This window comes from Dermacentor albipictus, chromosome 2, assembly GCF_038994185.2.
Source record: "Dermacentor albipictus isolate Rhodes 1998 colony chromosome 2, USDA_Dalb.pri_finalv2, whole genome shotgun sequence".
Lineage (NCBI taxonomy): Eukaryota > Metazoa > Arthropoda > Arachnida > Ixodida > Ixodidae > Dermacentor > Dermacentor albipictus.
The window spans coordinates 200769474-200783171 of record NC_091822.1 but is presented as its reverse complement, the minus strand read 5'-3'; the positions used below and the strand labels follow the sequence as shown (position 1 = coordinate 200783171).

Here is a 13698-nt window from a genome sequence, read left to right as displayed (position 1 = left end):
TACATGGAGACTCCAGGCACATTTTGCCGTCAGTGTCGCCATTGCTGTGATGATCCGAACAAAGTCCACGGGCGATAACACCGTTGCCGCGCGTCATATGTTGCATGTGCGAGTGAAAGCACGCAGGAAGAAAGTGAAAGCACGCAAAGGAAGAAAGCGGAGAGCAAATGCGCTGTCTTTCGTCGTGCGATAAGCCGTGGGGGGGATGGGAGGAAGGGGGGGGGCTTTGTGCTCTGGCAGCAACTGCGCATTTTGCGGCCAGGCGCGAGGGGAACTGACAATCGCGACTCAATTTTGCATGCCATATATGGAGGAGAACGGGGAGGGAGGGAGGGGGGCTGCTTCGACTCCTCCAACAAGTGTGTACTTTGCATAGCCGTGCGGTCGCGTGCACCATATCTGCAGACTGCTCATAGATTTGTGCACGCTGTGTTTTCGCCGCTCTTGCGTTGAAGCGACAGACTGCACGAAGGTTACTTCGCTCGCTGCTGCTTACGCACTTGCTCACACCAGTGTTTTGACAGCAAGTGTCTGCGCTCATCGAGTGTGATGTGTTCATGTTGGCTCGTGCACACTGACAACATGCCTGTTAATTCAGTCAGTAAGCGAATGTTTCCAATTTTATACGGCCAATAAAACTACTATCCTTACTTCATATAGCTGTATGCTAATTTGATATCGCAATATGATGCTTCGCCTTTTGGGCAAAACTGCAACTTTTTTCTGCATCTCCTTTAAGTCGACACACCAGATAATTCGATCAATTTCATCGCTATTGTCAGGGTTGAGCTAATGGAAGTCGACTGTATTTATACAGCAAATGAAAACAAATCTCTTGCTAGCACTATGACAAGCCTAAGCAGAAATGGATTCTGGGGTTTTACGTGCCAAAACCACGATCTGATTATGAGGCACACTGTAGTGGGAGATTCCAGAAATTTGGACCACCTGGGGTTCTTTAACGTGCACCTAAATCTAAGTACACGGGCGTTTTTGCATTTTGCCCCCATCGAAATGTGGCGGCTGTGGCCGGGATTCGATCCCACGACCTCGAGCTTAGCAGCCCAACACCATAGCTACTAAGCAACCACAGCTGGTCCTTTTGGAGGGAGCTTGTTTTTAACCTGATGGAGCACAATCTTGTTACTATCAAAAATAGAGATAAAATAGAGCTTGAGATAGCTTTATTCTTGATGCACCATTAAAATATTTGTTGTACTACTATCTTAAGCTCGTAAGCACCGCTAAAGGAACACATTTACAAAGAAGTAAACTGTCACGTAATAATATCAGCAGAAAATTTACTAACACCTTCAGCATGTTGTCAGAGGCATTCACGATGTGACAGCATGCTGTTCATCATGTTAGCTAACATAAAGGGGATTTTCTTTATAGAGAGAGTTTGAACACAATGGTTCCAAGCATGCACGTGATGTATCAGCAGTAATGCCAATTCTCTGCAGTTTGGGCTAGTTTAAACCGATAATTTTTTTTTTTATGCGCGATGAGCATTCTTTTCATCTTTTGTTTTTACTTCCTCTAATTTCCATGCCTACTGGAAAAAATACTTCATTTGGTATCTTTATATATGTGTGCATCAGATCTTATTTAAGGTGTGTGAGTCCTAGCAGTGCAACTATTGTTTTAACCAAGAAGGCGCTGTCATGCCAGAATGTCAACACTCCATTTGGGAGCATGTTATGTACATATCACATGCTGATTAATAGAAATAAAATGATGCTAGCTAGGCATGCATGCACCAGAGGAATGCAAATGACCCATTGCAGTAATGACCTTACACCTTGCCACTTAAAATGCCAGAAGTTCCAACCTCACTCATGCCTTCCATAAATGGGTAGCACAAATGAGTGAATAAGGTTGCAAAAAGCCTTATGGGAACTTTTCGTTGCTGTTACAGCACTGTGATACAAGCGAGTTCTGTTCCTTTCCTGCAGGAATATTGGCTGTTCATACCAAACGAGAGCAAATCCCAAGCTCGAGGAAGTGCAAAGATCACTTTTGCCTCACAGAGATGACTCGCATGTTGCCATTAATTGCAATGAGAACTGCTGAATGCCACAAAGGCAGGCCTGCCCATGTTTTTACAGCCAGAAAGATAAGAAAGGAATCATCGTTGCCACAGCACAGCTGAAGATATCAGCATGACGACACCACATCGAGCATAACAGGAGAGACCACAATGAAGAAGAGGTGGGGAAGGAAGAGGAGGACATTTCGATGAAGCACAACCGGCGGCCATTACCCCATACATGGACGAATGCCACCTCTTGAAACGAGCGTGTGGGCCACACAGCTCTGCATGTGTATGTCCCACTGTGCTCTGTCTGCAGTGCTGGCACCAACAGCCTGCTTATCTTGCTGGACACTGATTCGATGACCAAGCCAGATGAAGCATTGATGGGAGCAGTGCCGTGGATCCAATCGAACCGCACCGGCAGAGGAGGCCCAGATACAGAGCATGTCAGGCTGGTGCTTGCGCCCAGCGATGCTTCCAGGTTCTTGGGAGTTATCGAGACTGTCGGCAGTGATGGTGCAGTAGTGCCTGGTTCGCGGGTGATGATGATGAAGGTGACAAAATGCAACTGTGCACAGGAAATAATAGTGGTAGCTGCGCATGTGCAACATTTAAGCAGATTCATACAGTTTCATGGTTCCACAAGCTTGCCACATTGAGTGGTTAATCACTGAAATGCATTTTTCACCACTGTTTTTGCATAGTGTTTGCCATCAACACATGACGTTAGCAATACCCTACTTCTCATAGCCTGCCTGAAATAGTGTATACTGTTTCAATTGATTCGGCTTTGCAGCAGAAGCTTATTTATTAGCTTTACTAATGGTTCTAACATAAAAAACTATAGCTAGTTACCTCCCGAAGGTTCACAGCGACCTCCCAGCTGAAGAGGGTTGCCACTGTAGCCAGGTGAGCATCTGTAAAAGCATTGCATCGGTTATGATGCCATACATAGCAGAATCAAAGTCAGCAATTCACCAGTAAACCTGAATTTGCATGCAGCCTGTGTGCATGACCTTGCATTGAGATCTAGACAGTTACAGAGAACATCTCTCAATTGCAAGCTGCCTACTTATAAGAGCATTTAGATAGTTTTCATACATGAATAATTTCCATGAATTATTCATGTATTCATGAATTGATCATGAATAACCAACTAGCCCGAATTTCAGCTTTAGTGTAGTACAGTTTTCATGTTCAGCAAAATTTTGTGGCTGGCAACACACTGACAATACAAAGAGGAAGAACATACAGAACAGCTTGCATTTAATGACATTCACAAATAAAGTCCTCCAAATTTCATGTACACTCAAGTAAAACCAAATATTTTCATTGTAATGAAGCTTGCCATCAACACAGCAAACCCTTTTTAAAGGAACGTTAAGGACATATATTACAGCTACATGAATTGTAGATTATATTCCCAAAAACTTGGAGGATGCTCAAGATTTGCCTTTAAGAGTGGAATGTGATAGCATTCAAAGATCCCCGACTGCTTCTCACGCTTCCCAGCAACTGCAGCTTATTAACCGTAATGTTTACCAGGAAATGCTGGCGGCGAACGCTATGCACGAAGCTGAACTTTCTGGTTTAAATGCAGCCTCTTGCATGGGCCGATCCCGGAGGCAGTGCACAGCCATGCCGAAAAAAATTTCATCATTTTCAGGTTTCTGTTATCGTTTCGTACTTTTAATATTTAAGTCTGAGAAGATTTAACATAAAAGTACATGCTGTCAGTGTTTTGTTACATGAAATTTATTTGTGGGCCGACATTCTCAAAATTTCGAGGAATAAATTTGTCAAGAATGGAGGACAAGGCGTGAGTAACTTTAGTGATGGAATGATGTGGCAATATAACTCGCATATACCGCATGTCATATAGCAAGGCTTGGCATATACATGAAGCTAAATATATACAGCATTTTTTGCTCGCAGACAACTTCACTGATGCCGACACCGTATTTTCAGCTCTTAACGTTATCGTGTTAAAATCTACTAACTTGTTCTATACCACGATGCGACATATTTGCTTAACAATCTCTACTAAAAAAATATACTAGAAGCGACACTTCCCTTGGGTTCAGCAGGGCACCTAAACAATCTGGTGAAGGTATTTCATCAATTTTAGAAACTGTAGTTTGACCTAACGTTGGCCTTCTGTGCCCCTTTACAATATTTTTGTTCATGGTGTCTGTGCAAACCTCAGAATGTAGAAGTTGCACGAGTGTCGTTCTCGAGCAATGAAAAAAGTATGCCATAGAAATTTAGTTAAAAATATCATATTTGAACATATATAAAAAATATTTAATACATATAACAGGGCCACAAATGTCATGAATTAATGACCTTCATGTGATGTAAAAAATTTTAAAAATTGTTACGTATCACAATCAATGTAATCTGACCCTGTGTGCAGCAATTACTGGTGAAAGCCTAAGGAAATGGAAATGACATATGCCGACTTGTTACATGAGAGCCTGCGGTTGGTCATCCACTTTATAAACAATTTCTCTTCAGGTCCTCTTAACTGCGCACGAGCACTGTGCCCTAATGAAAAAGCTGAGTCACCTTGCCAGCCTCACTCTATTACAATCATAGCACAAGAATGTATCACTTAACATCATAGGTACAGGCAAGTTTTACTAATAGGATATCACATAACATTGGTTTAAAACAGTGGAATGCATATGGTGCCCATATGAATGGGACAAAAATGATGTTTAACAGTGTTTATAATTTATCATTACTATTTTAATTTTTTTGTCCCATACCTGCAGATGCTTCCTGCATTCTAATTTCCATCGGTTTGCTTCCATTGCCCACGCACTTTGTGGTACAGCCCAGTACATACAATGAACAAAAGCTTTCAAGTTCAAAATAAGACATGCGTCTCAATATGTATTATTCATGTAAGAGTTATGCTCATATAAACGCCCTCAGCAATCAGCCATTCCTGCCGCTCTGTTGCTCTCCTATGCCTCTTTCATAAATACTACTATAACTCGTGGTTCAGCCGCTTGTCGCTTGAAACTTCTTCTCGCACGTCTACTCGACTTCATAATCATCTCAGTTTCAGGCGCATTTTTGGCCATACACAGTCATTCAATAACTCTGCATTACCACGCACCATCACACTATGGAATAGCGTTCCAAATAATATTGTGTCAATAAAAGATCCTGCCAAATTTCGTGAACATTTGGAGCTTCAAATGTTCACTTGACTTCGTTGTACCACTTTGTATTGTATTCGCCTTTGTATTGTTTTTGGAGTTTGTTTTCCATTGTATTCCCTTGAATTTGTATTTTTTCCAATGTTTAACAGTGTTCCTTTTTCCAATGTACAAACTTATTTGTTTCTCTTACTATGTAGTTCCCTTTTTTTGCGTTAAATATTTGTCCTTCTTTGTAACCCCCCCTACTCAATGCTCCTCCGAGCCTGTAGGGTAAACTGAATAAATAAATAATGCCACTTCCATGCTAACCCCTCATGTAATGTTCTCATCACAAAACATTTTTGGTGAAATAATCAATTCTGTGGAAGTCCACAAGGTAGGAGAAGTTTCATCAAAGGGAAATCCACCCTATAAGAGCAGCAGAAAGCAGCAAATTGGTTGCTTCCTTTGTTGTTTCGTGCTCCTTTTTGGTGAATGACAAGATTTCCCTTTCATTCTAAACTTCATACATCATTCTGCAATAAATGGAGTTTGAGAAAAATGCTGCGTGTGTGGGCCCAGTTTCTGTGTAAACACTGTGGAAATTTTGGACTGCCCGAATTAGCCACATCAGCTGATGGAATGCCTGTAGGCATTCTCAGGCATTCTGAAGTGATTAAAATCTGCTCTCAAGATCATTGATTCAGAGGATCAGACCATTCAAGTTTACTATAAAAGCCAAACTACACGTACGCTTGCCAGCGCATAAAAGCTTGCACCCGCACACTTTGCATTTGCCGCACCTCGTGAGTAATTGCAGTTTGAGCCTACAAGACGTGCGCCAGCATGTCCACTTGACTCACATTTTCGCCTTGATAGACAGTTTTTTATTTTTGTGAGGCAGCCAGAGCACTGATATTTGTCTGGACAAGATAGACAGCTTTAGAATAGCGCTTGTCGCCTTATGTACATTCAACGCAAGCACCTTTAGAGAGAATTTTTTTGTGCATCCCTTCAAGACTTTTAGTTTAACTTATGGGAACATAAGCGCAAGGAAGCATTATTTAGCGTGATGTTATAAACTAATTTCGCTCAAAGAGAAAATGCAGCAGCCGTGGAACCTTCTTCCAGATTTAATGACTGAGCATGATGCAACACGTACACAATGACAAGCTGCGCAAGTGCTGGCACAGAAATCTTGACATTGTAATTTGCGCAAGGTTCATTTGCAGCTTGTTGCTCTGACCTCTCCGAGGGTTTGCGGTCATAATCATGTTGTGTGATCATAGTCCCCCAAAATTTTCTCTCTTATTTTCTCGGGCAGCATATTGTAGACATGAGCGGAAGCACCATAGTACTGCATCTTTGGTAAACTTTTCTTAGTCTACAACATGGGTGAAATCGTGCTTGAAGAACTGCTCTGAAAAGCATCCTTTGTCAACAAGGGGTGTCTGCTACTGTTCTTGTTGGCGCTAAGAACAATGCTGATTTAGGCCCGCATGATTTATAGTTCAGAGTGAAGAAAAAAGTGTGCTTGCTGATTTTCTCTGAAGCAGAAATAGTGCCCCTATTTGGTACTGACTCCACTTATTCGCCATCAGAGATGATCTTCGGTTACCTATGTATGCCGCTCACCTTTTCATTGTAGAAGCTTCAACATATCTTAGCAACTTGCAAACACGTAGTAACAGAGGCTTGTATACCCACCCCCTCTTTGCACAAATTGATGGCTACAGATGACAGGTATTTTCACTCTGCGTGCCTTATTTGTTGCATGCCATCTGCCACAAGTACCAGACTACATGCGCTGCTGAGAACCATTGTACTGAGCGCAGAGCCACTTTTGCATCATGATGCGGAGAAGTAGTGAAATACACTCCAGACGGGTCAGTCATGTACGTCTCTCTGTGGGTTGGTTACAGTGCTGGGCAGTACCGAAGGTACATGTATCTTAGATACTATCTTAAATACTCTTTGGGTATCTTGTATCTGTATCATGATACATCTGGCAAGACGTTTATCAGTATCTGTATTTCCGATACATGAAAGAATGTATAGTGTATCTTAAGATACAAGATTCTGGCTATCGCAGCATCACCGTGCAAAACTATAAACATAGGCTGAACTCCACTTCTCTAGCTGATACTGCTGCCACTAAGCCACCTGAATAAAACTACACATTTTATTTTTTTCCCAGAGCCCTCTGGCGAGGGCAGGCGATGAGGTCTGCATGTTCCTATTGGTGGAGAAGAGTCACGTGGTGGCACTCGTGCAATCTCAACAAAAACAAGCGTGCGAATGTCTGCGTGCAGTCGACATTTCATTTTCTTTATGTTTTTGTTTTTAGTTGCGTTGGCCGTGCCATGACACTTGCTAATAGCCACAGTACTGTGTTGCTAACACCAACACAAGCGCAGTCTTTCGCGTAAATTCTGATGCCACTATAGTGTCGTTATCAAAGTTTCTCTTGCGTGGTGTTGTATTATATGCGAAGGCTGAAGAATGCTAGATGTTAGGAAGGAGATTAGAGAAACATTATATTACCGAATACTCAGTTTTTCTCATGAGCCTCCAGATGAGCAAGTTTATGCTATTTTTCACAGGCACTAAATTTTCTATTGACTGATCTTTGAGCAGGCAAGCTGACAATTCTTCATGCTTAAATGTCATAGCTATCAGTGGTGCTGCCTGTATCGTGTTTCTATGTATTCACTGTGATTGTGTGATATGGAACAGTCTTTCTATTTTACAGAGATATATTTTTGTTTTTTTTTAGGTCACCTTTAAATTTCTTACTGTTACAAATCACCAGGTAACCGGAGCTGTAAGTGGAAGTAGTGTGAATGGTGGCAGTATGCTGCGATGCTTTGTGCCACTAGAATACATATGAAATGTTCTTGGGCTGTACAAGTTTTCCAGTAGAAGAAAAATTTTAAAAGGATTGCCACGTTAATGAGTATGTTGCTAACGAATGCTTTAGGCCAGCAGATAAGTAAAATATGCAAGGTCACTGCAGCTTTATGTACTCTGTATAAACGATAAGAAAGAGGTTTAACCAACGGGCCCGATTTTTATTAATCACATCATGAGAAGAACACAAACAAAGACATCAAGGAAAACATAGGAGAAATTACTTGTACTTACTAATTGAATTAAAGAATTGAATTAGCAATTAAAAAATTGAAGAGCATCGTATGTGTAATGCAAAGATGTGGGATCGTTCCCACCTGTGGCAAGATGTTTCGTCATCCACTTTCATTGTCATTAATTTATAATTTTTTTAATTCAATTAGTAAGTACAAGTAATTTCCCCTATGTGTTCCTTAGTGTCGTTGTTTGTTGGCTTCTCATGATCTGTATACAACAACTACCAGTGTTGTTGCTGTTGTACACCTGGTCAGTGATCCGGTATTGAGTAAACGGTAATACGTTTACGGACAAGGTAAAACTCCACAGCGGTATTTGTGCCATCGTGCAGAGGTTTGTTATTGATGTTCTTATATTTACATGGTGGCCTGCTAGCTGGTCAGCAAGCAGAGCAGTGACTCTCATCAATTTTGATACAGACATTTCATTCAAATGAAACAAGGTTGGTTGGAGTTAGGAAATTTCCAAGCCAACATTTTTGTGCATACGCATTTGCTGCTACATTACATAGATCTGTAATCAGAAATTTGCAAATGTATCGAAGTATCTTAAGATGCCAATGGGAAGAATCATATCGGATACAATTATTGTGTTGGTATTTGCATCTGTATCTCAAATGCTTGTTGCGTGTGTGCAATTGCAAAGTATCTTTGCCCAGCCCTGATCAGTAGGCACACCTATTCCTCTAGCCGCCACAATCCTGTTATTGCTATTCAGACGTATCTCGTTAAGCCTACAGGGGCCGGAATTGCAGAATGATCTTGCAAACTGGATGCGCTATACACTCATAACTAACATTTCAAGTGAGTTTAGAGAAAGCAAAAGCTCATTTAAATAGTTCCTGGCGATCAATGCAAGTGAAGACATAGTCATCACCAGAATACATGCTGAAGTGGAAGCCATGGGTGCAGCCATGTTGGACGCTATCTCTAAGTGCATGTAAACATTACATATTTGTGCTTGTGCAGCACTTTCATGCGTACGGTCTGTACTGCACCATCTGCGCGTGTGTAAGGCGCGAGCTTTCGCGAGCCAGCACGCATATGTGCAGTTTAGCCACAAGGTTCCAATTTTCCAACAGGGACACTTTTTATCTAAGAACAAGAGATCTGCAGGCTGCATTGCAGCACATGGGGCACATGTGTGAGGCCTCGGTTCTAAAACACAGCAAACCTGCACTGTGGGAACTTACTGTTCACAGTTCCGTCCCGTGTAGCCAGGTGGGCAGGCATTGCAAGTTGGCTTGTTGTCAGTGTCCAAAAAGCAAGTTGGAGAAAACCTGAGTAAAAAAAAATTGTTTAAGACTCAAAAGCAATCAAGATTTCAGCAAGGTAGATGTTACATGCCGTTTCAAATTTTGTACTGTAATAGGCAGAACAAAGAGAAAAAAAATCTAGATCTGAGCATGTGTTGATGCTTATACAGCATCATATGGATGAAACAACCACTTTATTCCCAATTCTGTGCAATCATGCCTGGGGAACGAAAGGCACAGAGCTCCAGCGTACTGCACTGCAGAATTGCAGTTGCCATTCTGTTCTCAATTGTGTCTTTTTCAGAATATTTTCAGTGCTTTTAAGCAGCTTAATGTGTGAAAAATTTGGCAGAGATCTTCCCAGGCAGAATGCATCAGTAATCTAATATCTGCCTGTCCTGTGAACAGTTATTTTCGGCTCAGTTTATTCCCTTTAGGAACCCTGAAGGGGTATTACATACAGGGCAGGTTTTACACACAGTATTCTACATTATATACATCATTAACTATATCCGAAGTGATCAGTCACATACTGCTAGAATGAGGATGAGCAAGTGGTGGCAACATCAACAGGAAAGCCGTTCCAGTCTTCGGCAGTTCAAAGAAGGAACAAGGCAGGAAAATGAGAAGTTTGGGCATGCGGGCATGTGATTTACTGTGAATGACTGGAGCGGTGAGAGATACACGCTGCTGGTACAATATAGGCTGCATTATGAAAAGTGCTGTAAAAGAGCTTGTCATAGAGCCCATGACTAACAATACATTGGCGATTAGATAGAGGTTAACCCAGATTCTGCTTTCTGTGCAGGAACATCAACAACCTATGAATACAGAGAATAAACGAACCTATTAGCGTGGCTCCAAACAGATTTAAGCGAGTCGATGAGGTACACTACCTCTCATAACTTTCACCAAATGCACTTCTCACCAATATTGTTTATGCACCACCCCCACCCTCTCGTACATGCAGAACTACTAAAATATCTCATAATGAAGCCCTAATGATAAAGGCTTCCCATTGGCAATTTCAAAAAAGTAGATAGGCAATCAAGCTGATTTGGCTTGGTGAAGTGAAACTTGTTCTCGCATACGTTTCAAATAAACAGTTCAGTTTGCTTTCTTGCACTAAACTAGATCTAAATTTCTTCAATCTACAGGCAGTAATGCAATTACATGCTGACATTTGGTGAACTAATTGACAATCAAGAAATTACTAATTCCTTACTGGTTAGATGGCATTGTGTGTGGGCATGGGCATGGCTTACAGTCCTCAGGTGTGCCCCTTGTTGCATCACCATAAAATCCATCAGCACACCTCTGGCAGTAATCTCCAACAGTGTTGTGCCTACACCTCTGGAAGCACAAAGGAAAAGGAAAGCTGTCTGGTTTAATTAACGTACAGACAAAAGCAATCACATCGGTACAAGCTGAAGCAACACAATGGCAGTAATGACACTCTAAGAATAAAAAACTTACAACGCAGTTTCCAGTTGCAGCATCACAAGACTCTGAATGGCCATTGCAGCGGCACCGTGTGCACCTTCCAAGGCCAGGGCCACTGACGTCCCTGATGTAGCCTGGTGCACATTCCTTAGTTCAAGACCAAAATATAAATGAAAAGAAATGTGTAAGTAGCGTACTTCATAACTTTTCACAAATACATCGACAGAACTCATGGCTAGAAAATTTTACACCTTTTGCTATTAACATGGAGTAAAATTAGCTGATCTCTGTTTAAGCAATGACTGCTTAAATGACTTTAAACAATTACTGTTTAAACAACAGGAGACTGCAGATCTAATGCTGAGCTTCTAAGGTCAATTCTTATATTTATACAGCTCCAAAGAGAAAGTGAAAAATGAAAGGAGGAAACAGGACCTGCAAAAGGTAACATCATTTCACGTGCACAATATTCTAATTTGTTAGTTATAATGCTAGGCTTGTTCTTTCAGCTTGTACTTTCTGTGGTACAGTTCTTCCAGCCATCTGTACCAGCCAGCACGATTACTACTAACTTTCCCCATATAAATAGTTGTACATACATTCGGGCATCGGGCTTCCTTTTCGTAACAATATTGTGAGTAGGTTTTAACTAACTGACAACCAAAAAATTATTAATTCTTTACTGGTTAATTCCCCCCTTTCTCCCTGTCTGCTGCAAGCTGCTGCACAAGGGGTAGGGGGATGTTGGCAAAAGAAGTTCTTTTGGAAGGTAGTCAAAAAAAAATTACTCTCTTAATCCATTTCCAAACTGCTCATTTGCTTTGCGAGCTACCTTCTTACTCCCTACACGTGCCAATCTTGGCTGATCAAAGGTGTGGTGCATAATCACAATGTGATTATTGTTGATAAAACTCTGAGGCACGTCCTCTTCAGGCTAGTGCAATCCGTAAGGCAATTATTCCTTGAAGTGCACAGTGATAAATGGAGATGCAGAGCACTTTTCGTGGAGGAATGTGTTCTCAAATTGTCACTGACACAGCCTCGCTACTCAATCACTCCATAGCAGGACACTGGTCTCACCTCACAGGAGAGACCATTGTATCCAGGAGGACAGATGCACTGTTCCACCTCAATGGCCACAGCATGGCCAGTGGATCGCAGAGGAACGGCTGTTGAGAGGGAGACATCACTCAGGCTGGAGCTGTGCATGCGCGAGTTGAAGGATGCCCGGATCAGCAGGACTTCCACATTGGCCAGCACCTTCATTATGTCCTCTCGGGTGGCTAGTGTGGGGCCACGAGAGTCCACTCGCTGCCACTTATCCTGCATACGTGGAAGTAGTATTGGTTTACTGACAACAGCATGTTTTTTTTTAGAATTTTCAAGACAAGAACATGCAAATGTAGAATCTGGCTATAAAAAACATGAAACTGATCAACAGAAAAATATGAACAAAACGTACAGAACTGTATCATGGGCCCTGTGCTCATAAGATTTCAGGTCAAATTCTTTTAAGTGACTATTTGTGTGTCATGATGTGATCCTTGTGACTGCACTACAGGAAGGTTAACTATCTATACAGTTTATGATACACTGCTTTTTGGCACTGACACCTACTGTCTTTTTCTGTATCAATTATGCATTGTATGTTCAGTGGAACCTGATTAAACAAAATTTAGGTTCCGAGGCTTTACGTGCCAGAACCACGATCTGATCATGAAGCGTGCAATTGTGGGCGACTCTCGATTAATTTTGACCACATGGGTTTCTACTTGAGCATTTTTGCATTTTGCACACTTTAACATGCGACTGCCACAGCCGGGATCAAACATGCGACTTCGAGCTCAGCATTGCAATGCCATAGACACTAGGCTATCGTCGCTGGTCACATTACAGCAAATTCACACAATAACAAAAATATGGCTATACTGAAGAGCAATGCCAGTGCTGATTAAAATTCTACAGGCATCTATGTACATATTCTTTATGGTATAATAACAATCACGTAAATTTAAAAAGGGTGCTAAGAATCTCTGGGTCAGGAAAGGCCGCCAATGGAAACTGACCCTGTCAACCTTTAACAGCCGAACTCTGTCGAGTGAGGCTAGCTTAGCAGGACACTTTGAGAAACTATCAGATGTTGTTTGGGATATTATCAGTCTTAGTGAGATTAGAACTGGTGAGGCCTATACATTGCTGAATAATGGCAATGTCGTCTGCTATAGAGATCTCCCTGATAAGAAACAATACGGGCTAGGATTCCTAATCCATAAGGACATAGCAGGCAACATTGACGAATTCTACAGCATTAATGAAAGGGTAGCAGTAGTCGTAATCAAACTTATTGAGAAGTATAGATTAAAGGTAGTACAAGCCTATGCTCCAACATAGGAGGATTGAATAACAGTCGATTCAATCAAAGATGGAGGAGTCATAATGCTAGGAAAACTGGCGGTTCTCTATACGAAGTGTCTATCGACTGCAAGGGTCCCAGAAAACTGGAGGAATGCAAACATTATACTAATTCACAAAGAGGGAGACGTTAAAGAATTCAAACAATATAGGCCCATTAGCTTACTCGCAGTACTATATTAAATATTCACCATGATAATCTCCAGTAGAATAACGGCAACACTGGACTTTAGTCAGCCAAGGGAACAGGCAGG

General features: G+C 41.6%; 1 protein-coding gene across 29 annotated transcripts in view; it reads right to left on the bottom strand.

Annotated features, from left to right (window-relative positions):
• trol (terribly reduced optic lobes) overlaps positions 1–13698 on the bottom strand; it is a 604861-nt gene that overhangs the window by 165465 nt on the left and 425698 nt on the right. For 27 of the 29 annotated variants that reach the window (XM_065435395.1, XM_065435391.1, XM_065435373.1 and 24 more), the window contains 6 exons: positions 12113–12355; positions 11066–11179; positions 10815–10942; positions 9527–9613; positions 2891–2952; positions 2264–2563 (listed from right to left, as the gene is read on the bottom strand). In XM_065435395.1, the coding sequence (XP_065291467.1) occupies positions 2264–2563; positions 2891–2952; positions 9527–9613; positions 10815–10942; positions 11066–11179; positions 12113–12355 (934 nt within the window). The remainder of the gene's footprint in view (positions 1–2263; positions 2564–2890; positions 2953–9526; positions 9614–10814; positions 10943–11065; positions 11180–12112; positions 12356–13698) is intronic. The other 2 variants (XM_065435390.2, XM_065435402.1) reach the window with 1 other exon arrangement.